The sequence below is a fragment of the Scyliorhinus torazame genome, chromosome 21 (genome assembly GCF_047496885.1).
Source record: "Scyliorhinus torazame isolate Kashiwa2021f chromosome 21, sScyTor2.1, whole genome shotgun sequence".
In the NCBI taxonomy this organism is placed as follows: domain Eukaryota; kingdom Metazoa; phylum Chordata; class Chondrichthyes; order Carcharhiniformes; family Scyliorhinidae; genus Scyliorhinus; species Scyliorhinus torazame.
Window position 1 is genome coordinate 73,392,583 of NC_092727.1, and position 27,384 is coordinate 73,419,966.

The window sequence follows — 27,384 nt, forward strand, 5'->3', positions numbered from 1 at the left end:
AACTATCCAGGTCAACCTGGCTGTGAACATAGCCATGGTGGAGGGACAAACAGTCGAGTTGTACAGTCCTCTTGACCGCCCACTGCCTGGGTCTGCTGATGGCCACCTGGCCAGGTCCAGGAGATGGCTTACGATAATCTCCTTCTGCCTCATCCCTCACCCCTGCCTCCACACTGGGCGACTGAAGATGAGGAGCGTGGGGATGACGTGCAACCCAACGTTGAGGAGCAACACCTTAAAAAACGAAAAAGGGGCTGCAGCCTCGGGCAACCTATATGAACGTGGAACATGTGACTTTCCTTGGCCGCAGAAAAGACATGAGGCCTGAGAGTCTGTGAAGCACCTTAAGCTATGGTTGTGAAGCACAATCAATTACGACGAGCGAGAGTAGAGAGTAATCGAGGCTTTATTACGCAGAGATGTGGAGCCTCCCGCAGCTGCAGCCGAAATGGCTGCAGCTCGGAGAGCCCACACATTTATACTCCGCCTACAGGGCGGAGCCCGCAGGCAGGGATCTATTCCCGTACCTGTAGTACAGGGGCCTTACCGTAATACCCTTGTATGCAGTATATACAATACAACAGTGGTGACTACCACATTCACCCCCTGTTAAAAAAGAGTCCAGCAGGGGTGGTGGTAAACTATTTACATACAGGTTGTTTAAAATTTAAGAAAGTGGTTACAAATTTAGACGATCAGGCGCCTTGATCCGTTGTTGCGAGCGCCGCAGTTCTGATGGCGATTCAGGCGTTGGTTCGGTCGTTGGTGACTCCGGGAGTGTGTCGACCTCATCTTCATCCCGGGGTGGGACCAAGGGGACGACGGATCGTCCTGGAGCGGGGGCTGTGGTGGGGTGTGCCGGGGGGAGGGAGGGTGGCGCCGGGGCAGAGGAGGGGGGGGGGTGTGGGGACCCAGCTGGCGCCAGGTCCCTGAGAGAGACTTTGTCTTGGTGGCCGTCGGGATACGCTACGTAGGCGTACTGCGGGTTCACGTGGAGTAGCTGTACCCTCTCAACCAATGGGTCCGCCTTGGGGGGCTGCACGTGCTTGCGGAGGAGAACGGGTCATGGAGCTGCCAGCCATGTTGGGAGCGAAATCTCTGAGGTGGACTTCCTAGGGAAGGCAAAGAGACATTCATGGGGAGTTTCATTTGTCGCAGTGCAAAGGAGCGATCGAATGGAGTGAAGGGCGTCAGGGAGGACCTTCTGCCAGTGGGAGGCCGGGAGATTTCTGGACCGTAGGGCCAGCTGTACGGCCTTCCAGACCATCCCATTCTCCCGCTCCACCTGCCCGTTTCCCCGGGGGTTGTAACTGGTCATCCTGCTCGAGGCAATGCCCCCGTTGAGCAGGTACTGGCGCAGCTCATCGCTCATAAATGAGGATCCCCGGTCGCTGTGGATGTAGGCGGGGAAACCGAACAGAGCGAAGATGGTGTTGAGGGCTTTGATGACGGTGGCAGACGTCATATCGGGCATGGGATGGCAAAGGGGAATCTTGAATATTCGTCGACCACATTAAGAAAGTACATGTTGCGGTCGGTGGAGAGGAGGGGCCCTTTGAAGTCCACGCTGAGGCGATCAAAGGGGCGGGATGCCTTCAGCAGGCGCGCACGGTCTGGCCGGTAGAAGTGCAGTTTACACTCCGCGCAGACCTGGCAGTCTCTGGTGATAGTCCTGACTTCCTCGATGGAGTAGGGCAGATTGCAGGCCTTTATGAAGTGATAAAAGCGAGTGACCCCTGGGTGACAGAGATCGTCGTGCAGGGTCCGGAGTCGGTCCACTTCTGCGCTGGCACATGTATCTCGGGATACGGCATCGTAATTGTAGGTGGAGAGCTCGATCCTCCACCTCAAGATCTTATCATTTTTGATCTTACCCCGCTGTGTGTTGTTAAACATGAAGGCAACCGACCGTTAGTCAGTGAGGAGAGTGAATCTCCTGCCGGCCAGGTAATGCCTCCAATGTCGCACAGCTTCAAAGATAGCTTGGGCTATGCGGGAAAAGAATGCCATGGGCCTGCCTGCCTGGTTGAGGGTGGCGGCCAGAGCGACGTCTGATGCATCACTCTCGACTTGGAAGGGGAGTGTCTCGTTGACCGCGTGCATCACGGCCTTGGCGATGTCGGCCTTGATATGGTTGAAGGCCTGGTGAGCCTCGGCCATTAGGGGAAAAAGAGTGGATTGGATGAGTGGGCGGGCCTTGTCCGCATAGTTAGGGACCCACTGGGCGTAGTACGAGAAGAACCCCAGGCATCCTTTGAGCGCCTTGGTGCAGTGGGGAAGGGGGAGTTCCACGAGGGGGCGCATGCGATCGGCGTCGGGCCCTAGAACTCTGTTCTGAACCACATAGCCAAGGGTGGCTAACCGGTTCGTGCTGAACACGCACTTCTTGTTGTAGGTTAGGTTGAGGAGTTTGGTGGTGTGGAGGAATTTGGAAAGGTTAGCGTCGTGGTCCTGCTGGTCATGGCCGCAGATGGTGACATTATCCAGGTACGGGAAAGTGGCCCACAGTCCGTACCGGTCACCCATTCGGTCCATCTTCCGTTGGAAGACCGAGACCCTGTTAGTGACGCCGAAGGGAACCCTGAGGAAGTGGTAAAGGGGGTCATCTGCTTCAAACGCGCTGTACTGGCGGTCCGCCTTGCGAATGGGGAGCTGGTGGTGTAGGCAGATTTCAGGTCCACTGTCGAGAAGACCTGGTACTATGCAATCTGATTGACCATATCAGATATGCGTGGGAGGGGGTACGCGTTGAGCTGCGTGTACCGATTGATGGTCTGACTGTTGTCAACGACCATCCTGTTTTTCTCCCCAGTTTTCACCACTACCACTTGGGCTCTCCAGGGGCTGTTGCTGGCCTCGATAATACCTTCCCGCAGCAGCCGTTGGACCTCAGACCTGATGAAGGTCCTGTCCTGGGCACTGTACCGTCTGCTCCTGGTGGCGATGGGTTTGCAATCCGGGATGAGGTTCGCAAACAGGGAAGGTGGGTCGACCTTAAGGGTCGTGAGGCCGCATACAGTAAGAGGTGGTAGGGGCCCACCAAATTACAGGGTTAGGCTCTGGAGGTTGCACTGGAAGTCCAGGCTGAGTAGCAAGGCAGCGCATAGGTTGGCGAGGTAGAGCCAGAAGCCGCTGAACTATACGCCCCGGATGGTGAGGGTAGTGTTGCAATATCCCCGTAATGCCGCGGAGTGGGATCAGGAGGACAGGGAGCTCCACTGGTTGATGGGGTGTACCTTAAGGGAGCAGCGCCTTACCATGTCGGGGCGGATGAAGCTCTCAGTGCTCCCGGAGTCCAGAAGGCAGGATATCTTGTGCCCGTTGACCTTCACTGTCGTCGATGCGGTCGCAAGGGGAGAAAAACAGGATGGTTTGTAGTACAGGGGCCTTACCATAATACCCTCGTATGCAGTATATACAATACAACAGTGGTGACTACCACAGGTTGCCATTGCAATGCTGCATTCAATACCCTCCATGCCTGGTCCCTGATGGAGAAAGGGAGGAGCCCGCCTCTGGGAACCTCCCACACCACCAGATGGTAGAAGAGAACACAGTGCATGCCCTAATGATGGAGGAAGGAAAGAAGGTAGAAGTGTGCAGCAACAGGCCATACAGAAACCCTTCCACGTCGAATGGAAAAACACAGAGAGAATTCCCGTGAAACCTCTCAAATGTGGGCTTGGGGCTCCCAAGGGAGGTGTCGGGACGCAGGACCAAAGTGGATCCTGTCCAAGCAGGAGGTAGTTCAGATGGGTTTCCATCGTACACACGATCCCGCTCGACACCACAAGTGCTGCCGGGGCTGAGTCCACAGGCTGTGGGTGGCTTTGACCGTGAGCTGAACATTAAGCGATGCACGTCTAGCTAGTTCTTGCAGCATCATCCAGTCCTCCACCAACCAGCCATCTAAATCCATATTGATGGAGTGTGGATTCCTGAGCAGCGGCTATCCATCAAGAGCTGTTTTTCCTGACTGGAGAATGCTCCCAGCATGAGGAGACCATGTTCAGATCTTAATCAGTTCCCTATAAATGACAGGCAATGCCAGCAGGAAGGCATGGAGGCCAGGTGTCTGAACAACGGCTGCAGGTCATAGTTGAGGCCGTGCACCTGCCAGAAGAAATACGTCGCCATGGCACACAACTGGGAGGTTATGGAGAAGTCTCAATCTAGGGGATGGGCATTGTGGAGGAGGCTCAATCTAAGGATATCGCTGCAGGGTCTGGAATGTTGCCATCTGGGTGCGGAGGCAGCTCAGTGACTGACCACCCTCCCAAAGCGGGAGATGCAGAACCTCAGAATCATAGAATCCCTACAGTGCAGAAGAAGGCCAATCGGCCCACCGAGTCTGCACCGACCCTCCAAAAGAACATTCTACCGAGGCCCACTCCCCACCTATCCAGTAACCCCACTTAATCTTTTGGACACTAAGGGGCAATTTAGCATGGTCAATCCACCTCACCTTCACATCTTTGGACAGTGGGAAGAAACCGGAGCACCCGGAGGAAACCCACTCAGACACGGGGAGAATGTACAAACACCTCACAGACAGTCACTCAAGGTCAGAATCGATCCCATGTTCCTGCTGTTGTGAGGATGCAGTGCTAACCACTTTGCCACCATGCCACACTTGAGTGGCCCAATGAGTCCTTTTGTCCCAGAAGAATTTGTGGAGCTTCTTCTGCAATTTAAGTCCAGGGGAGGTATGAAAGTGAGCAGCCATACCACAGTGTGGTGCAATCAGATGGTTTATGAACAACTCGCTCCCAGTAGGGGCTCCAAAGATGTGCAGGTCAGGTGGACTGACCATGCTAAATTGCCCCTTAGTGTCCAAAGGTTAGATGGGGTTATGGGGATAGGGTGGGAGAGTGGGCCAGGGTTAGGATGTGCTTTTAGAGAGTCAATGGGCCGAAAGGCCTCCTTCTGCACTGTAGGGATTCTATGATTTTATGACGAGGAGCAGCCCTGTCCAGGGTCCTAGGCGAGTGCTGACTTTGGCCTCCAGCTCCTGCCAGTTCACTGGCCTGGATTCCTCGGTGGGACTAAGATGGAGTTCCCAGGTAGAGGAGATTGGTGGTACTCCAGGCGAAGGGCCTGAGCTCCTCCAGTATGTGTTCCATCGGCCACTGATTGACTTATCATGCATCCTGAGGCGCTCGACAGACTAAATGGATTTATGATTGTTGTTTGGGAAATGGAGGTATCTCAGTAGAGTTTAGGATTACAGGGGGAAATAAGTGCTTTCGGGTTTCCAGTCTTTGAGGGATTAAGTGCGGATTAACCCACAAATTATATGTTAGGAAATCCCGCTGATGTTATGTACTAGACTGCTCCAACCTGAAACACTGGTTTCGTGTGGTGTATTTTATTTAGCATATTAATAATAATAATAATAATAATAATCACTTGTCACATTCCAGCGCCTGTTCGGGGAGGCTGGTACAGGAATTGAACCCGTGCTGTTGCCTTATTCTGCATTACAAGCAAGCTGTTTAGCCCACTGTGCTAAACCAGCCCCTGGGCTAAACCAGCACCTTGTTAAAATGCCAGTGCACGGACCCTGCCCAACCTTAGAAATTAGTGAGAAACCTGTTTGGAAACAGTGACAACTTACTTCTGTGAGGCCGCTCAAATGTCGGCTTGTGGCTCCCAAGGGAGGTGTCAGGGTCAGGACCAATGTGAATTCTATCCGAGGAGGTAATTCGGACGGGTTTCCCGTCGGTAGTTCGGACGGGTTTCCCGTCGGTAGTTCAGACGGGTTTCCTGTCGGTAGTTCGGACGGGTCTTACAAATGCGCCTAGAGACCCAACGCCTTGCAGGCCAGCAATGCACCCTTTTTCTTTCTGTACTCCAGCTGCAGGGCTGGTTCCTCATCGGACTGAGTGAGACGTGACTTCAGATCGAGCACCTCCTTCTCCAACCTGGATTTCCGCCTATTTGTTGGCCCCCCTCCCATGCTCCTGACAAAAGGCTCAGACGTGTGTCTTGCCCACCTCCCACCACATCGTCAAGAAGAGGAAGCTACCAGCCGGCCCAGGAGCCCCGAAACGACTCCAGGAACAGCTCGTGCTCCAACAACACCTTGTTAAAGTGCCAGTACACGGACCCTGCCCAAGCACAGAATGGAACAAGTTCTGCCCACACCAGACGGTGGTCCGAGCATGGCACCTGCTGCACAGAAGCATCCAAAATGCAGGACATGCGCACCTTAGAAATTTAAAGGTGGCTGCTTCTGGATGCTTCAACTCCAGGCTTCACTAAAATGAAGACATTGGAGTCATGATGGAGATTCCACCAGATGAAGGACCTGACCAGGACCCACAACTTCCCCATTGATGATCAAAGGCGTGGGGCACTGGCATGTTCCCTATCCTCCAGGCTGCAGCTGAAATCCGCCCCCACTCACCACCCCCAACACGAGCTAAATGCATTCACCTTCATCCCTAAGAAGAGTAGATATTTCATCAAAGAAACTTGTTTACTGGGCCCAGCCCGGGGAATGTACAAATTCTCAAAGTGAATTGTCATTCCCCCCAAACAGATGGTGAGATGTAACCACTGGCTTGGCACAGAATCCTTGACCCCCCAAAATGTCTGGCTGAAAATGCGGGCCCACCAAGATAGCCAGCCCACCAGACTTTGAGGCCAGGTGACTCATGTAGAACCCCTCTCACCACTCAGGAGCCATGTGGCTTTGCCTCCCAGAACAGTATGGTATTACATGGGTGTCATAATATACACCAGTATATCATGGTGCAAACACACACACTGATGGACACACAGTGGGACCAATCAACACACACAACACACCGCAGCCAATCACCAGTTAGAGCACACTCACTATATAGACAGAGGGCATCAGCGTTCCCGCTCATTTGGACGCAGCCTCTCAGAAGGACATAGCTTACAGCTTACAGCACAGATCTTCACCATGTGCTGAGTGCATAGACTGGTTCGGACAGGCACAGGTCTTTAGTTTAATCTAACATCGTGTTAACCCACAGTGAAAGTATGTTCAACAGTTTCTAACTTAATAAAATAGTGTTGTACTATTTTAAGTGTTGGTGGCCTGTTCCTCGGATCCAGAGTACCCAACACATCATGGTACCAGTAGTTGAGGGATGTTAGAACTTCTTAGACCTACCTGCAAGTGATCTGCCTTCCACCAGCATACAGCCATCCTGCAAAATGGTCAGTGTCCGCCTGCCGCCGCCGCTCCGCATCACCGGTAACCTGGGGGCCAACTGGAAGATATTCAAACAACGCTTCCAGCTCTACCTCTAAGCCACAGACCGGGAAGCTGCCTCAGACACCAGGAAGATCGCTCTCTTCCTGTCCACGGCCGGGGAACATGCCATCCACATTTTCAATTCTCTCACCTTTGCTGATAGTGAAGATAAATCAAAATTCAAGACGGTCCTCCTTAAGTTTGACAGGCACTGCGACATCGAGGTGAATGAAAGTTTTGAGCGCTATGTATTCCAACAGCGTTTGCAAGGTAAGGATAACGTTTCCAGTCCTTTCTCACCCACCTCCGCATCCTTGCGCAGTCCTGTAATTACGGGCCCACCTCCGACTCCAGGATACGCAACCAGATCGTTTTCGGTGTTCAGCTGGACCCCCTATGACAGCAGCTCCTCAAGGTAAAGCAGCTCACCCTAGCGATTGCCATCGAGACCTGCGTGCTACATGAACATGCCATTAGTCGGTATTCCCACATCCAAGCGTCTGAAACGGCGCAGCAAGGTCCCCACGAGGCAGAACGGGTCCAAGCAATCAAGCAACTCCAGGGCCTCAGCCTGGATGAGGGTGGCCATTTCGCGCGCTTTTCGCGGACTTCTGCGCTTGTGCGCACCGACCGAGGGGACAGCTACGTCAACGAATGTACTGCGCAGGCGCGCACCACGTACGACCGCACGGCGCATGCGCGGTGGCGCAGCGAACGTACTGACGCGACAATGTGTGGCAACTGTGGCTCCGCCCACCTAAAGCGGCAATGTCCTGCCAAATCCTGACGATGCCTGCGATGTGGAAAACTTGGCCACTCTGCTGCTTTATGCAGATCAGCTCAGCCTGCCTACTCTTGTCGCTCCAGCCAGCCTCGCAGGAATGTCCGGGCCATTCAACCCACAGTCACCAAGCCCGATTCAGACCTGCTACCCGATATTGACACAGAGGACCCGGAGGCGCCTTTTCGAGTTGGTATCATTACAAAAACCAGGGTGTCCCCGAAGCAAAGAATCCAGCCTCTATCGGTATACAGCATCGATCCAGAGATGAGTGGTGTGCCACCCTTACAGTCAACCGGTCCCAAATACGTTTCCGCCTGGGCACTGGTGCCTCTTCCAATCTCATTGCGTGGTCTGACTTCCAAAGCCGTCGTGTCAAACCAGCCATCCTGCCATCAGCCTGCCAGCTATTAGATTATAATGGCAATGCCATTGCTGCCAGCAGCTCATGCCAACTTGAAGTGGCGCACAGGTCACGCAAAGCCAACCTCCCCTTTGAAATCATGGGCTCCTTGAAAGCCTCCCTGCTTGGTGCGCAGGCATGCAAGCTGTTGAACCTAGTTCAGAGAGTTCACTCTCTCCCTCCTGCTGACGCGTCTGCCTTTCAGGACACTGACTTCAGGGCGCAGCTCAACGCCATTATCAACCAGTACCACGACGTCTTCGAGGGCATGGACACGCTCCCGTACACTACAAGATTTTATTACAACCTGTAGCCACCTAAAATGGCTGATTCCCTATTAATTTGGCCAAAACCCGATTTAAAATGGCTAACCGAAAAGGCTGATGGGAAAAGCAGCCAACAGGACACAAACGGTCAGCTGCAGACAGAATAGCGTATTCGACTCTGGGGAAGTCAGCCCAGATCGATACTCAAGACCATTAGCAGCACATCAGGGGATCAGGGGTGAGCTGGCAAGGTGGCTACAGAACTGGCTAGGCCATAGAAGGCAGAGAGTAGCAATGGAAGGATGCTTTTCTCATTGGAGGGCTGTGACCAGTGGTGTGCCACAGGGATCAGTGCTGGGACCTTTGCTCTTTGTAGTATATATAAATGATTTGGAGGAAAATGTAACTGGTCTGATTAGTAAGTTTGCAGACGACACAAAGGTTGGTGGAATTGCGGATAGCAATGAGGACTGTCAGAGGATACAGCAGGATTTAGATTGTTTGGAGACTTGGGCAGAGAAATGGCAGATGGAGTTTAATCCGGACAAATGTGAGGTAATGCATTTTGGAAGGTCTAATGCAGGTAGGGAATATACAGTGAATGGTAGAACCCTCAAGAGTATTGAAAGTCAAAGAGATCTAGGAGTACAGGTACACAGGTCATTGAAAGGGGCAACACAGGTGGAGAAGGTAGTCAAGAAGGCATACTGCATGCTTGCCTTCATTGGCCGGGACATTGAGTATAAGAATTGGCAAGTCATGTTGCAGCTGTATAGAACCTTAGTTAGGCCACACTTGGAGTATAGTGTTCAATTCTGGTCACCACACTACCAGAAGGATGTGGAGGCTTTAGAGAGGGTGCAGAAGAGATTTACCAGAATGTTGCCTGGTATGGAGGGCATTAGCTATGAGGAGCGGTTGAATAAACTCGGTTTGTTCTCACTGGAACGACAGAGGTTGAGGGGTGACCTGATAGAGGTCTACAGAATTATGAGAGGCATAGACAGAGTGGATAGTCAGAGGCTTTTCCCCAGGGTAGAGGGGTCAATTACTAGGGGGCATAGGTTTAAGGTGAGAGGGGCAAGGTTTAGAGTAGATGTACGAGGCAAGTTTTTTACGCAGAGGGTAGTGGGTGCCTGGAACTCGCTACCGGAGGAGGTGGTGGAAGCAGGGACGATAGTGACATTTAAGGGGCATCTTGACAAATACATGAATAGGATGGGAATAGAGGGATACGGACCCAGGAAGTGTAGAAGATTGTAGTTTAGTCGGGCAGCATGGTCGGCACGGGCTTGGAGGGCCGAAGGGCCTGTTCCTGTGCTGTACATTTCTTTGTTCTTTGTTCTTTTGTATGTGTAAAAAAGCCTTCCGGCGAATTGAGAATTTGCATTGATCCCAAGGATCTAAATCGCAATATTATGAGAGAGCACTATCCAATTCCCAAGCGCCAAGAGCTCACATGTGAGATGGCTCGCGCCAAGCTCTTTACCAAACTCGACATCTCAAAAGGATTGTGGCAAATCCAGCTCGATAAATCCAGCAAGAAACTCTGCACATTTAACATCCCCTTTGGAAGATATTGTTACAACAGGATGCCGTTTGGGATCATCTCGGCATCAGAAGTGTTCCATAAGATTATGGAACAAATGATAGAAGGTATTGAAGGTGTTCGCGTCATTGTCGATGACATACTCATTTGGTCCAGGAGCATGTTAGTCGCCTCCAGCGCGTATTCAGACGTATACATGAGCATGGCCTCCGCCTCAACAGGGCAAAATGCTCTTTTGGTCTGACAGAACTCAAGTTCCTCGGGGACCACATCTCCCATTTGAGTGTGCAGCCGGATGCGGACAAGGTAGCTGCCATCACAGCTATGAAAACACCAGAGGACAAGAAGGCAGTCCTACGATTTCTGGGCATGGTCAATTTTTCAGGGAAATTCATCCCTAACCTCGCCTCTCATACCACGGCTCTCAGGAACCTGGTCAGGAAGACAACAGACTTCCAATGGCTCCCTGCCCACGAGCGCGAATGGAGAGAACTCAAGGCAAACTGACCACGGCCCCGGTCTTAGCTTTCTTTGATCCAGCAAAGGAGACCAAAATTTTGACCGATGCCAGTCAATCCGGCATTGGGGCAGTGCTCCTTCAATGTGATGAGGCCTCATCATGGGCCCTCGTTGCATATGCGTCACGCGCGATGACCCCCACGGAGCAGCGCTACGCGCAGATAGAAAAGGAGTGCCTGGGCCTTCTGACCGGTGTTGTTAAGTTTCACGGTTATGTCTACGGACTTCCTCAATTCACCGTCGAGACCGACCATCGCCCGCTGGTCAATATAATACAGAAAGACTTGGACGACATGACGCCTCGCCTCCAGCGTATTCTTCTCAAGCTCCGGCGATACGACTTCCAGCTGGTATCCACCCCAGGCAAGGACCTCATCATTGCCGACGCCCTCTCCAGGGCAGTCAACACTCCATGTGACCCAGCGGCATTTGTCTACCAGGTTGACGCCCATGTGGCATTCGCGGCCTCCAATCTACCTGCCTCGGATGAACGCCTCGTCCAAGTTCGCCACGAGACGGCGGCTGACCCCTTGCTACAGCGTGTCATGCGCCACCTAATAGACGGGTGGCTCAAGAGCCAATGCCCTCAATTCTATAATGTCAGAGATGATCTGGCGGTAGCAGACGGGGTTCTTCTAAAACTGGACCGCATTGTCATCGCACATAGCATGGCCAGCTTTTCCTGGAACAACTACACGAGGGCCACCTTGGCGTGGAAAAGTGCCGCCGTCGGGCCCGAGAGGCAGTGTACTGGCCCGGCATTAATGAGGACATAGCCAACAGAGCCAGTTGAGAACTGCCCCACTTGTCAGCGCTTCCAGCCGGCCCAACCACGTGAGGCCCTGCAGCCGCATGAGTTGGTCACGTCACCATGGACTAAGGTGGGCATCAACCTGTTCCACGCGCCGGGTAGAGACTATGTCCTGATCGTGGACTACTTTTCAAATTACCCGGAGGTGATATGATTGCAGAACCTCACCTCGTCTGCAGTCATTCGTGCATGTAAAGAAACCTTTGCTCGACACGGCATCCCGCTCATGGTTATGTCGGATAATGACGCCTGCATCGCCAGCCAAGAATGGTCCAAGTTTGCCAGGCGGTACAATTTTGCCCATGTGACATCCAGTCCCCTGTACCCCCAATCCAATGGCAAAGCAGAGAAAGGAGTACATATCGTCAAACGGCTCCTATGCAAGGCTGCCGATGCTGTGTCTGATTTCTACCTTGCCTTGCTGGCCTATCGCTCCGCCCCACTGTCCACTGGCCTGTCGCCAGCCCAGTTTCTCATGAGGCGCACCCTGAGGACGACGGTGCCGTCCATCCATGTCCCAGACCTCGACAACGTTCCAGTCCTTCGCCGGATGCAACTGTGTCATGCACAGCACAAGGCGGCTCATGACTCCCGTGCATCTGATCTCCCTGCTCTGGCTCCAGATGACAACGTCTGCGTCCATCTTCTGGATGGTGGCTGGTCTGCAGCTGCTGTAGTCCTTTGGCAGGTGGCCCTCCGCTCGTTCCTGGTTCGTCTACCGGATGGCTCTATTCTGCACCGCAATCGACGTGCTCTTCGTCTCATTCCACGCTCGCCACATGATCCTCCAGTGTCGCTTCGCCCTCCTGCTGACCCTGCCACGGACTATGCAGAGCTCCCTGTCACTCTGCCTCACCCTGACTTTGACGCAGTCCAGCCCGCCCCTGAACGGACGGCTCTCGACCCACCCTTGAGGCGGTCAACCAGAATTCGCCGCCCACCTTAGAGACTAAATTTATGAACTTTTCGAATTTATGGACTCTCTGAATTGTTTCGTTGCTTTGTTTGATCCTTTCCCTGGTTTGTATATAGTGTTCATCTTGTTACTCTTGTTGCATACTGCTTCTCTGCACCAGGCACCTTCCCATGTAAATAGCTTAGTTCTCATGTACGTAGTCCTGTAAATATGTCTTCACACCCCACACGTAGTTAGGAACATTCTTGCCACACATTATTTATTGCCACACACATACATTTTTTTATAAAAGGGGGGATGTCATAATATACACCAGTATATCATGGTGCAGACACACACACTGATGGGACACACAGCAAGACCAATCAGCACACACCGCACCGCAGCCCATCACCAGTTAGAGCACACTCACTATATAGACAGAGGGCATCAGAGTTCCCACTCATTCGGGATGCAGCCTCTCAGAAGGACAGAGTTTACAGCTTACAGCACAGATCTTCACCATGTGCTGAGTGCATACACTGGTTAGGACAGGCATAGGTCTTTAGTTTAATCTAACATCGTGTTAACCCATAGTGAAAGTATGTTCAACAGTTTCTAACTTAATAAAATAGTGTTGTACTATTATAAGTGTTGGTGGCCTGTATGTGTTCCTCGGATCCAGAATACCCAACACATCAATGGGTAGCACGGTGGATAGCACTGTGGCTTCACCGTGCCAGGGTCCCAGGTTCGATTCCCCGCTGGGTTACTGTCTGTGCGGAGTCTGCACGTTCTCCCCGTGTCTGCGTGAGTTTCCTCCGGGTGCTCCGGTTTCCTCCCACAGTCCAAATACCTGCAGGTTAGGTGGATTGGCCATGCTAAATTGCCCTTAGTGTCCAAAAAGGTTAGGCAGGATTATTGGGTTACGGGGATAGGGTGGAAGTGAGGGCTTAAGTGGATCGGTGCAGACTCGACGGGCCGAATGGCTTCTTTCTGCACTGTATGTTCTATGTTCTATGTTCTAGTATGGATTTCCTGCAGGAAGAACTCATGCCAACTGCCCATCCTTAATGATCGAGAAATTCTGAAAACTGCACTTTGCCTCTCTACTGCCATTAATATTGAGGCTGGCTATGGTTATCTTCATTGCCTGAAGTATGTACTATAGGGTTTTTTAAGTTTCCTCTCTTTCAGGAGCCCAGTGAGGAATGTCCGGAACTGCCACTTGGCATTTCGGCCCAGCCCAGGGGATTTCATTGCCTCTTGGACCGACCAGAACACCTGCGGAAAAGAATGCCACTGATCCAGGACCAACTGGACTCTGTCCTGAGGACCACGATTGCTCTTTAGAAAGTTTTGGAGTTCCTGGGTAGCAGGCATCAGTGTTCCCATCACCTCACATGGCTCTAATGACTGAATGTCACCTCCGGTGCTTGTCACCGACACCCTGCTCCTGGCTCTGAGTCACCTGGCATGTCAGGGAATAGCTTCTGTTGTAATATCAAGCACCCTGCGTTAAAGCAGGGGAAGGTCATTAGACTTTTAATTCCAGATTTTTATTGACTTCCAATTTCACATCTGCCATGATGAGAACAAAGAACAAAAAAAAGTACAGCACAGGAACAGGCCCTTCGGCATTCCAAGCATGAAATGAAATGAAAATGAAAATCGCTTATTGTCACGAGTAGGCTTCAATTAAGTTACTGTGAAAAGCCCCTAGTCGCCACATTCCGGCGCCTGTTCTGGGAGGCTGGTACGGGAAGGCTGGTACATGCTGCCTGTCTAAACTAAAATCTTCTACACTTCCTGGGTCAGTATCCCAGGTTCAAACCCAGGTTCCCAGACCAATACCCTGGGTCTCTGGATTACTAGTCCAGTGGCGATGTCACTACGCAATCGCCTCTCCCTAAATCAATTGAACCTTTGTCAGCGGTGGGACAAGAACTGCCAACATGAATTCAGTGTTGAATTGTGCATTGACCGCTAGTCATCAAGTCGTCTATTTATATGTGCTCAAAGATCATTAATCCTGTAACCTGTTTCTCTTAAACTCAACAATGTAATTGTTATTAACAAACCTTGACAGTGTTATTGACATGACATTAACTCCTCTGATTCTTTCAGTTATCTTAAATCTGTGTCCTCTGGTTAATCACACTCTTGCTAGTTTCTCCCTCTCTGCTCTACTTTAAAAAACTGCAAAGCCTTTTGAAAGAGCTGTCCAATTAGCCCCACTCTCCTGCTTTACCCTCCACATCACACTGCAAATATTTTTCTCTTCAAATACATGTCCGATCAGCTTTTGAAAATTATGAGTGAATCTGCTTCCACCAGCCTTAGGCCAAGGCTGGATATGCTTCGTCTTTTATTTTGGTGAGGATTCCTCTTACCGTTGTCACCCACGGCGTTTTCCAGCAGTCCGATTTTCGCCAAATGCTCGGGTGTGGATACTGAGAGTGCCATTACATCTCCGACTGCCTCATGGAAGCCTGGGTTTGCTCCTCCCCTAAAGCTGACTGGTAGATCCTTGTACTGAAGATAGTATTCCACATGTCCCATTTCATGGTGCACCGTGAAGAGCTGTTCCATCGTGACTGTTGTGCACTGTTTGATTCTGGAGAGTCAGATGGAGAGAGGGGGGGGTAGTTAAAGAAGGCGTTTGCAGTTGGGCCCAATGCCTTTAGCAGTGGCCTGCGGTCATCTCCAGGGGAAAAAAACAATTGTTGCCAAAGAACCAATGATTAACCCCTTGTTATTACCAAGATGTGAATTTATATAGCACCTTTCACATCTTCAGTACACCCTAGGGCACTTTACAACCAATGAAGAATTTTGAAACTAGTTATTGTGGTAATGTAGGGAACACATTAGTTAATTTCCACACAATACCCCACAAGTACCAAGTGAACAAATGCCCGCATATTCTGCTCTGGGGTGTTGGTTGAGGGGTAAATCAGAGCCAGGAAACCGGTAGTGGGGGAGGGGATGGATTTTCCCTGGTGTTCTTTCAATAGCACCATGGGATATTTTACCCAAGGGGGCATACGATTAGAATGTCTCATTCAAAAGACAGCACCTGGGATAATGCGGCACTTCACTGGAATACCAGCCTAGATTTGGTGCTTCAGTACCTGCATGAACCCTCAACCTTCTCAGGAAGAGGCAAAAGTGCCGCCAACTGAGCCTCAGCTGCAAGCCAATGCCTTGACAGCACAGTGGCACTATGGTTAGCAATGCTGCCTCACAGCACCAGGGGCCCAGGTTCAATTCCAGTCTGGGTGCCTGTCTGTGTGGAGTTTGCATGTTCTCCCTGTCTCTGCGTGGGTTCCTCCGGGTGCTCCGGTTTCCTCCCACAGTGCAAATATGTGCAGGTTAGGTGGGGTTGTGGGGATCAGGCGGGTGAGTGGGCCTAGGTAGGGTGCTCTTTCAGAGAGTGTGCAGGCTCGCTGGGCTGAATGGCCTCCTTCGGCACTGTAGGGACTCTATGATTCTGTGGATTCATCAGTGTTGCATCACATGACTACCAAACGAGTAAAAGCAAACTAGATGGTCCTTGGGCTTACTTCATTGAAAGATGTGCAGGTTAAGTGGACTGGCCATGCTAAATTACCCCTTAGTGTCGAAAGATGTCCAGGTTTTCTGGGTTTATGGGAGTATGGGGATAGGGCGGGGGAGTGGGAGTAGGTAGGGTGCTCTTTCAGATGGTTGGTGCAGACTCAATGGGCCAAATGGCTGCCTTCTGCACGCAGGAATTCTATTGTTCTAAAGTATCTCACGTTCCTAATCTTTTTGATCATTTTCACGTTCTGCAAGCAGAGGACCAACCTGAAATCCTTGCGGTTGCTAAAGTCCCAAGCAGATGCATGGCAGACAACCTCCCTGCCATCCTTGGGTTTCTCGAGCATTGAGTAATTCCAAAATTCCTGCGGCATCGGGATCAGACCCAGGGATGTGAAGAACTTCTCTGATTCTCTGAACATGTAAGTGACATTCCATTTCTGTAAGATAATAATAATCTTTATTAGTGTCACAAGTAGGCTTTCATTAACACCGCAATGTAGTTACTGTGAAAATCCCCTACTCGCCACACGATGTATGTGGAGGGAGAATTCAGAATGTTCAATTCACCTAACAAACACGTCTTTCAGGACTTGTGGGAGGAAACCGGAGCACACAGAGGAAACCCATGGAGACAGGGGGAGAACATGCACACTCCGCACAGACAGTGAGCCAAGGCGTGAATCGAACCTGGGTCCCTTGTGCTGTGAAGCAACAGTGCTACCCACTGTCCAGTCATGCATTGAAGGAGGGAGCAAGAGAGTGAGAGAGAAGTGAGGTATTTTGACTATAAACAGAGGCCCTTCAGCCCATTGAGTCTGTGCCGCCATTCAATCATGGCAGATATATTTCTTATCCCCATTCTCCTGCCTTCTCCCCATAACCCCTGAGCCCTTATTAATCAAGAACCTAACTATCTCTGGCTTAAAGACACTCAGTGATTTGGCCTCCACAGCCTTCTGCGGCAATGGGTTCCACAGATTCACCACACTCTGGCTGAAGAAGTTCCTCCTCATCTAAGTTTTAAAGGATCGTCCCTTCAGTCTGAAGTTATAGCCTTGGGTTCCAGTTTTTCATCCTCATGGAAACATCCTCTCCACATCCACTCTATCCAGGCCTCTTAGTATCCGGTAAGTTTCAATAAGATCCCCCTCATCCTTCTAAATTCCAACGAGTACAGATCCAGAGTCCCCAACCGCTCCTCATATGACCAAGCTCTTCATTCCAGGGATCATCCTTGTGAATCTCCTCTGGACCCTTTCCAAAGCCAGCACATCCTTCCTTAGATTACAGGCCTAAAACTGCTCACAATACTCAGAATGGAGTCTGATTAGAGCCTTGCACAGCCGCAGAAGTACATCGCTGCACTACCAGCCCCAACAAGGGTCCAGTGCAGACCCGGCGGGAACATGCAAACACCTCATTAATCCTAGTTTAGATCTCATTATCAGGCAGGTGCCCGATTCGCCTGACTCGTGGGATGATCCAGCGTCCCATTTCAGGAGTCCCACTGGCATGAATTGCTGCAAGTCCTGAATGAGCTGGGGGAATCAGCCATGGTTTTATTGAATGATGGGCTGAATGGCCAACCCTGCTCCTATTTCTTATCTTCTTATGCTTGGATAAATGGAGCTGTAGGACCAATTGAATTCATAACTCCATGAACCAGAAAGTTGGGGGAAGATGGTGGGATATAGTAATGTCACTTAACTAGTTATCCAGAAGCCCAGACTGATGTCCTGCTGAGGACATGGATTTGAAAATAAATGGACGGCATGGTGGCACAGAGGTTAGCACTACTGCCCCAAAGCTGCTTGCACTCCGAACCATAACTTACAATAGGGATAGTATTAGATTCGAAGAAGAGGGATACAAACTAGCAAAGAAACCAACAGACCTGAGGATTGGGAATAGATTAAAATTCAGCAAAGTTGGACCAATGGATTGAATAAGAAGGGGAAAACGGAATATGGAAGTAAGCTAGCGGGGAACATAAAAACTGACTCTAAAAGTTTCTATAGTTACATAAAGAGAAAAAAATGAACGTAGGCCCCTTACAGTCAGAAACAAGGGAATACCTAACCGGGAAAAATGAAATGGCTGAGGAACTAAATTCGTACTTTACTATCTTCGCAAAGGAAGACAGGAATAATGTACCAGACATTCTGAGAAACACAAGTTTTCGTGAAGAGCTGAAGGAAATCAATATTTGTAGGGGAATGGTTTGGGGTAAATTAATGGGGTTCAAGGCAAATAAATCTCCAGGGACTGATAATCTTCATCCCAGAGTACTTAAGGAAGTGGCCCTAGAAGTGGTAGATCCATTGGTGGTCATTTTCTAAAATTCTGGAATGGTTCCTACAGATTGGAGGGGAGAAAATGTAACCCACTTATTCAAAAAGGGAGATAGAGAAAAAACAGGAACTATAGACCAGTGAGCCTAATGTTGGCAGTAGGGAAGTTGCTAGAGTCCATTATCAAGGATTTAATAGCACAACATTTGGAAAGCAGTGGTATAATCTAACAAAGTCAGCATGGATTTACAAAAGACAAATTTGCTTGACAGTCCTACTGGAGGATTGCGAGTAGTATCTTGAGATGGATAGAAAGCTGGTTAGCTAACAGGAAGCAAAGATTTGGAATAAATGGGTATTTTTCCAATTAGCAGGCAGTGACTAGGAGGGTACAGCAGGGATCTGTGTTAGGAGCCCAACTTTTCACATTATACATTAAGGATTTTGACGAAGAACTAAATATATTTGCCAGGATTCTCCATTGCCCGATGCCAAAATCGTAATCGCCGATCGGACGGAGACTCAATTGCGACGCCAAAATCGGGGCCAGCGGCGGTTTGACGCCGGTTTGGGATTCTCCACCCCCCCCTCCAAACTGGCATTATCGTGACGTACGGCGCGCGCAGTTGCAATGCCGTTGGCGCCTCATTAGCCGGCCCTCTCGCGATGCTCTGCCCCTGATGGGCCGAGTTCCCGACGGCGCGGGACACGTATGGTCTGAGCCGGCATGCCAGCTGTGGACTGTGTCCAGCGCCACCACACTCAGCAGGGATCAGTACTGCTGCCCGGTGGGGCATCTGTCAGGGCTGGGGGGGCTGGTGGGGTGTGGCCGGGGGTGCACAGGGGGTGGGCTGTAGGTGTGGGTTGCGGTTGGCGAGTTAGGTGGCGCCATGTTGTATGGCTCGAACGGTGTAGGTCATCAGCTGTGGGTATGCGCGGCCGAGTGGGTGTTTCAGTCGGCGCCGGTGCTAGCCCCTCAATGGTACCGGAATCGGGGAGGGATTTGTGCCAAATTTCCTGTCATGAAAGTCGACACATTCTTTTGCACTGAGTGCTGAATTTGGTGCATTTGAGTGCTGTAGTGAGAGTTCGGTGACTGAGGGAGTGCTGAATTTGGTGCATTTGAGTGCTATAGTGAGAGTTCGGTGACTGAGGGAGTGCTGAATTTGGTGCATTTGAGTGCTATAGTGAGAGTTTGGTGACTGAGGGAGTGCTGAATTTGGTGCATTTGAGTGCTATAGTGAGAGTTTGGTGACTGAGGGAGTGCTGAATTTGGTGCATTTGAGTGCTATAGTGAGAGTTCGGTGACTGAGGGAGTGCTGAATTTGGTGCATTTGAGTGCTATAGTGAGAGTTTGGTGACTGAGGGAGTTAGGTGAGGAGGGAGTAGGGTGCTCCTTTCATTTTGTTTCCTACATTTCCGCAAAGAGTGAGAAGAGAGCCAGGAGTTTACAGAGAGTGCAGCTGACTGGGAGCAGAGTCGGAGGGCGGAGATCCAGTTGGTCCACAGGGCAGCTATATTCTGTAAGGTAAGAGGGGATGGAGGCTAGGCCAGTTGCATGCTCCTCCTGTAGGATGTGGGTGGTGAGGGATACCACCGGTGTCCCCACTGACTATACCTGCGGGAAGTGCACACAACTCCAGTTCCTCAAAGACCGTGTTAGGGAACTGGAGCTGAAGCTGGATGAACTTCGGATCATCCGGGAGGCAGAGGGGGTGATAGAGAAGAGTTACAGGGAGGTAACCACACCCAAGGTCCAGGACAAGAATAGCTGGGTTAGAGTCAGGGAAAAAAACCCAAACAGGCAGACAGTGCAGGGATCCCTCGCCGTTCCCCTCCAAAATAAGTATACCGTTTTGGATGCTGTTGGGGGGGATGACCTACCGGGGGAAGGCCCTAGCGGCCAGGTCTCTGGCACTGAGTCTGGCTCTGGGGCTCAGAAGGGAAGGGGGGAGAATAGAAAAGCAATAGTTGTAGGAGATTCAATGGTTAGGGGAATAGATAGGAGACTCTGTGGTCGCGAGCGATACTCCCGGAAGGCATGTTGCCTCCAGACTCAGTGCCAGAGATCTGGCCGCTAGGGCTCAGAAGGGAAGGGACGAGAATAGAAAAGCAATAGTTGTACGAGATTCAATGGTTAGGGGAATAGGTAGGAGATTCTGTGGTCGCGAGCGAAACTCCCGGAAGGCATGTTGCCTCCCGGGTGCCAGGGCCAGGGATCTCTCGGATCGTGTCTTCAGGATCCTGAAGGGGGAGGGGGAACAGCCAGAAGTCGTGGTGCACATTGGTACCAACGACGTAGGTAGGAAAAGGGGTGTGGAGGTAATAAACGAGTTTAGGGAGTTAGGCTGGAAGTTAAAAGCCAGGACAGACAGAGTTGTCATCTCTGGTTTGTTGCCGGTGCCACGTGATAGCGAGGCTAGGAATAGGGAGAGAGTGCAGCTAAACATGTGAATGCAGGAATGGTGTAGGAGGGAGGGCTTCAGGTATTTAGATAATTGGAGCGCATTCTGGGGAAGGTGGGACCTGTACAAGCAGGACGGGTTGCTTCTGAACCAGAGGGGCACCAATATCCTGGGAGGGAGGTTTTCTAGTACTCTTCGGGAGGGTTTAAACTAATTTGGCAGGGGAATGGGAACTGGATTTGTAGTCCAGCAACTAAGGTAGCCAATATTCAGGACGCCAAAGTGTGTAATGAGGCAGTGGGGAAGGGAATACTGACAAAGGAGAGTACTTGCAGGCACGGAGATGGGTTGAAGTGTGTATACTTCAACGCAAGAAGCATCAGGAATAAGGTGGGTGAACTTAAGGCATGGATCGGTACTTGGGACTACGATGTGGTGGCCATCACGGAAACTTGGATAGAAGAGGGGCAGAAATGGTTGTTGGAGGTCCCTGGTTATAGATATTTCAATAAGATATTAGGGAGGGTGGTAAAAGAGGTGGGGGGGTGGCATTGTTAATTAGAGATAGTATAACAGCTGCAGAAAGGCAGTTCGAGGAGTATCAGCCTACTGAGGTAGTATGGGTTGAAGTCAGAAATAGGAAAGGAGCAGTCACCTTGTTAGGAGTTTTCTCTAGGCCCCCCAATAGTAGCAGAGATGTGGAGGAACAGATTGGGAAACAGATTTTGGAAAGATGCAGAAGTCACAGGGTAGTAGTCATGGGTGACTTTAACTTCCCAAACATTGAGTGGAAACTCTTTAGATCAAATAGTTTGGATGGGGTGGTGTTTGTGCAGTGGGTCCAGGAAGCGTTTCTAACACTGTATGTAGATTGTCCAACCAGAGGAGGGGCAATATTGGATTTAGTACTTGGTAATGAACCAGGGCAAGTGATAGATTTGTTAGCGGGGGAGCATTTTGGAGATAGAGGCCACAATTCTGTGACTTTCACTTTAGTAATAGAGAGGGATAGGTGCTTGCAACAGGGCAAGGTTTACAATTGGGGGAAGGGTAAATACGATGTTGTCAGACAAGAATTGAAGTGCATAAGTTGGGAACATAGGCTGTCAGGGAAGGACACAAGTGAAATGTGGAACTTGTTCAAGGAACAGGTACTACGTGTCCTTGATATGTATGTCCCTGTCAGGCAGGGAAGAGATGGTCAAGTGAGGGGACCATGGTTGGCAAGAGAGGTGGAATGTCTTGTTAAGAGGAAAAAGGAGACTTATGTAAGGCTGAGGAAACAAGGTTCAGACAGGGCGTTGGAGGGATACAAGATAGCCAGAAGGGAACTGAAGAAAGGGATTAGGAGAGCGAAGAGAGGGCATGAACAATCTTTGGCGGGTAGGATCAAGGAAAACCCCAAGGCCTTTTACACATATGTGAGAAATATGAGAATGACTAGAGCGAGGGATGGTCCAATCAAGGACAGTAGCGAGAGATTGTGTATTGAGTCTGAAGAGACAGGAGAGGTCTTGAACGAGTACTTTTCTTCTGTGTTTACAAATGAGAGAAGCCATATTGTTGGAGAGGACAGTGTGAAACAGACTGGTAAGCTCGAGGAAATACTTGTTAGGAAGGAAGATGTGTTGGGCATTTTGAAAAACCTGAGGATAGACAAGTCCCCCGGGCCTGACGGGATATATCCAAGGATTCTATGGGAAGCAAGAGATGACATTGCAGAGCCGTTGGCAATGATCTTTTTGTCCTCACTGTCAACAGGGGTGGTACCGGGGATTGGGGAATGGCAAATGCCGTGCCCCTGTTCAAAAAAGGGACTAGGGATAGCCCTGGGAATCACAGGCCAGTTAGTCTTACTTCGGTGGTAGGCAAAGTAATGGAAAGGGTACTGAAGGATAGGATTTCTGAGCATCTGGAAAGACACTGCTTGATTAGGGATAGTCAGCATGGATTTGTGAGGGGTAGGTCTTGCCTTACAAGTATTATTGAATTCTTTGAGGAGCTGACCAAGCATATGGATGAAGGTAAAGCAGTGGATGTAGTGTACATGGATTTTAGTAAGGCATTTGATAAGGTTCCCCATGGTAGGCTTCTGCAGGAAGTAAGGAGGCATGGGATAGTGGGAAATTTGGCCAGATGGATAACGAACTGGCTAACCGATAGAAGTCAGAGAGTGGTGGTGGATGGCAAATATTCAGCCTGGATCCTAGTTACCAGTGGCGTACCACAGGGATCAGTTCTGGGTCCTCTGCTGTTTGTGATTTTCATCAATGACTTGGATGAGGGAGTTGAAGGGTGGGTCAGTAAATTTGCAGACGATACGAAGATTGGTGGAGTTGTGGATAGTGAGGAGGGCTGTTGTCAGCTGCAAAGAGACATAGATAGGATGCAGAGCTGGGCTGAGAAGTGGCAGATGGAGTTTAACCCTGAAAAGTGTGAGGTTGTCCATTTTGGAAGGACAAATATGAATGCGGAATACAGGGTTAACGGTAGAGTTCTTGGCAATGTGGAGGAGCAGAGAGATCTTGGGGTCTATGTTCATACATCTTTGAAAGTTGCCACTCAAGTGGATAGAGCTGTGAAGAAGGCCTATGGTATGCTAGCGTTCATTAACAGAGGGATTGAATTTAAGAGCCGTGAGGTGATGATGCAGCTGTACAAAACTTTGGTAAGGCCACATTTGGAGTACTGTGTACAGTTCTGGTCGCCTCATTTTAGGAAGGATGTAGAAGCTTTGGAAAAGGTGCAAAGGAGGTTTACCAGGATGTTGCCTGGAATGGAGAGTAGGTCTTATGAGGAAAGGTTGAGGGTGCTAGGCCTTTTCTCATTAGAACGGAGAAGGATGAGGAGCGACTTGATAGAGGTTTATAAGATGATCAGGGGAATAGATAGAGTAGACAGTCAGAGACTATTTCCCCAGGTGGAACAAACCATTACAAGGGGACATAAATTTAAGGTGAATGGTGGAAGATATAGGGGGGATGTCAGAGGTAGGTTCTTTACCCAGAGAGTAGTGGGGGCATGGAATGCACTGCCTGTGGAAGTAGCTGAGTCGGAAACACTATGGACCTTCAAGCAGCTATTGGATAGGTACATGGATTACAGTAAAATGATATAGTGTAGATTTATTTGTTCTTAAGGGAAGCACGGTAGCATTGTGGATAGCACAATTGCTTCACAGCTCCAGGGTCCCAGGTTCGATTCCGGCTTGGGTCACTGTCTGTGCGGAGTCTGCACATCCTCCCCGTGTCTCCATGGGTTTCCTCCGGGTGCTCCCGTTTCCTCCCACAGTCCAAAGATGTGCAGGTTAGGTGGATTGGCCATTATAAATTGCCCTTAGTGTCCAAAATTGCCCTTAGTGTTGGGTGGAGATGTTATCTTTGGGTAGGGTGCTCTTTCCAAGTGCCGGTGCAGATTCAATGGGCCGAATGGCCTCCTTCTGCACTGTAAATTCAATGATAATCTATGATTAATCCAGGACAAAGGTTCGGCACAACATCGTGGGCCGAAGGGCCTGTTCTGTGCTGTATTTGTCTATGTTCTATATTCTACGTTGGCGTAAGCACTTAGTCTCCAGAATGGAGAATCCGACCCATTGGCTCCAAATTTGCAGATGATACAAAGTTGGGTGGGAGAGTGAGCTGTGAGGAGGATGTATAGATGCGTCAGCATGATTTGGACAGGCTGAGTGAGTGGGCATATGCAAGGCAGATACACTATAGTGTGGATAAATGTGAGGTTATCCACTTTAGTCGCAAAAATAGGATGGCCGATTATTATTGGAATGGGTGTAAGTTTGTGCATCAATTGCTGACAGTAAATGCGCAGGTACAAAAGGCAGTAAAGAAGGCAAATGGTATGTTGGCCATCATAGCGAGCAGATTTGAGTACAGGAATACGGATGCATTACTGCAATCGTATAGGGCGTTGGTGAGGCCACACCTAGAGCAGTGTGTGCAGCTTTGTTGTCCTTATCTGAGGAAGGATGCTCTTGCTATGTAGGGAGTGCAGTGAAGGTTTACCAGGCTCACTCCTGGGATGGCTAGATTGTCATATGATGAAAGACATAGTCGGTTGGGATTATATTCATTGGAGTTTAGAAGAGTGAGAGGGGATCTCATCGAAACTTCCAAAATGCTAACAGGATTAGACAGGTAAATTCAAAAAGAATGTTCCCGTTAGTGGGGGAGTCCAGTACTAGGGGCCATAGTTTGAGGATAGAGAGTAAACCTTTTAGGACTGAGGTGAGGAGAAATTTCTTCACCCAGAGAGTGGTGAAACTGTGGAATTCACGACCACAGAAAGTAGGCCAAAACGTTGTGTGATTTCAAGAATGAATTAGATACAGATCTTGGGGCTATAGGGATGATCAGCCATGATCATAACGAATGGTGGAGGAGGCTCGAAGGGCCAAATGGCCTACTCTATTTTCTATGTATGTTTCTATGTGAGAGGGTATTATGTAAGGAGGTGAGTACTCTCCCTACAGTTGCTTCCAGAGTGCCGAGGGGGATCCTGCAGCGGGTTGTAGGGCTTGGGCTGGTATGGAAGGGCAGGTTAGAAAGAACAGCTCTTCAAAAGAGGAAATATTTCAGAGTTAATGGACCACTGTAGAGCTATATAAATAGACAATGATAAGCCTTCCTTTGAAACTGCCTGGATCTGCCAATCAAAAGGCTTTTAAAAGGCAATGGCCCATGAAATTGAATGTCAACAATGCAGTTCAATGCTTTAAGGCTTCTAAGCATGCACCGAGGCTTGAAAAACATTAAAAGGCAGTGAAATTTGCAGGCAATGAAAGCCACTTCAAAGGTTCCGCCACATTAAAGGAAAGACTTTCACTTTCTTCTCACAATGTGGAGATGCCGGCGTTGGACTGGGGTGAGCACAGTAAGAAGTCTTACAACACCAGGTTAAAATCCAACAGGTTTGTTTCGATGTCACTAGCTTTCGGAGCGCTGCTCCTTCCTCAGGTGAATGAAGAGGTATGTTCCAGAAACACATATATAGACAAATTCAAAGATGCCAAACAATGCTTGGAATGCGACCATTAGCAGGTGATTAAATCTTTACAGATCCAGAGATGGGGTGACCCCAGGTTAAAGAGGTGTGAATTGCATCAAGCCAGGACAGTTGGTAGGATTTTGCAGGCCAGATGGTGGGGGATGAATGTAATGCGACATGAATCCCAGGTCCCGGTTGAGGCCGCACTCATGTGTGCGGAACTTGGCTATACGTTTCTGCTCGGCGATTCTGTGTTGTCGCGCGTCCTGAAGGCCGCCTTGGAGAACGCTTACCCGGAGATCAGAGGCTGAATGCCCTTGACTGCTGAAGTGTTCCCCGACTGGAAGGGAACATTCCTGCCTGGTGATTGTTGCGCGATGTCCGTTCATTGGTTGTCGCAGCGTCTGCATGGTCTCGCCAATGTACCACGCTTCGGGACATCCTTTCCTGCAGCGTATGAGGTAGACAACGTTGGCCGAGTCGCACGAGTATGTACCGCGTACCTGGTGGGTGGTGTTCTCACGTGTAATAGTGGTATCCATGTCGATGATCTGGCACGTCTTGCAGAGATTGCCATGGCAGGGTTGTGTGGTGTCGTGGTCACTGCTCTGAAGACTGGGTAGTTTGCTGCAAACAATGGTTCGTTTGAGGTTGCGCGGTTGTTTGAAGGCAAGTAGTGGGAGTGTGGGGATGACCTTGGCAAGATGTTCATCGTCATCAATGACGTGTTGAAGGCTGTGAAGAAGATGACGTAGTTTCTCCGCTCCGGGGAAGTACTGGACGACGAAGGGTATTCTGTCGGTTGTGTCCCATGTTTGTCTTCTGAGGAGGTCGGTGCGGTTTTTCGCTGTGGCGCGTTGGAACTGTCGATCGATGAGTCGAGTGCCATATCCCGTTCGTACAAGGTCATCTTTCAATGTCTGTAGATGGCTGTTACGCTCCTCCTCGTCTGAGCAGATCCTGTGTATACGGAGCGCTTGTCCATAGGGGATGGCTTCTTTAATGTGTTTAGGGTGGAAGCTGGAGAAGTGGAGCATCATGAGGTTATCCGTGGGTTTGCGGTCAAGCAAAGTGCTGAGGTGACCGTCCTTGATGGAGACGAGTGTGTCCAAGAATGCAACTGATTTTGGAGAGTAGTCCATGGTGAGTCTGATGGTTGGATGGAACTTATTAATGTCATCGTGTAGTCGTTTCAGTGATTCTTCGCCGTGGGTCCAAAGGAAAAAAATGTCAGCGATGTATCTGGTGTATAACGTCGGTTGAAGGTCCTGTGCGGTGAGTAGGTCCTGTTCAAACTTGTGCATGAAGATGTTGGCGTATTGGGGTGCGAATTTGGTCCCCATGGCTGTTCCGTGCGTCTGGATGAAGAACTTGTTGTCGAAGGTGAAGACATTGTGATCCAGAATGAAGCGGATGAGTTGCAGAATTGCATCTGGAGATTGGCAGTTGCCGGTGTTGAGTACTGAGGCTGTTGCAGCAATGCCGTCGTCATGGGGGATGCTGGTGTAGAGTGCCGAGACGTCCATTGTGACGAGGAATGTTCCTGGTTCAACTGGTCCATGGGTGCTGAGTTTCTGTAGGAAGTCCGTCGTGTCGCGACAGAAGCTGGGCGTACCTTGTACGATGGGTTTCAAGATGCCCTTGATGTAGCCAGAGAGGTTCTCA

The 27,384-nt window shown here is 50.1% G+C and overlaps 1 protein-coding gene across 1 annotated transcript in view; it reads right to left on the minus strand.

Moving 5' to 3' along the window:
* The window catches only part of ace (angiotensin I converting enzyme (peptidyl-dipeptidase A) 1), a 534,228-nt gene that overhangs the window by 353,046 nt on the left and 153,798 nt on the right, over positions 1–27,384 (minus strand). Inside the window, exons 7-8 of the mRNA XM_072486945.1 lie at positions 16,284–16,456; positions 14,849–15,072 (exon numbers count right to left, since the gene is read on the minus strand). Coding sequence (XP_072343046.1) covers positions 14,849–15,072; positions 16,284–16,456 — 397 coding nt within the window. The remainder of the gene's footprint in view (positions 1–14,848; positions 15,073–16,283; positions 16,457–27,384) is intronic.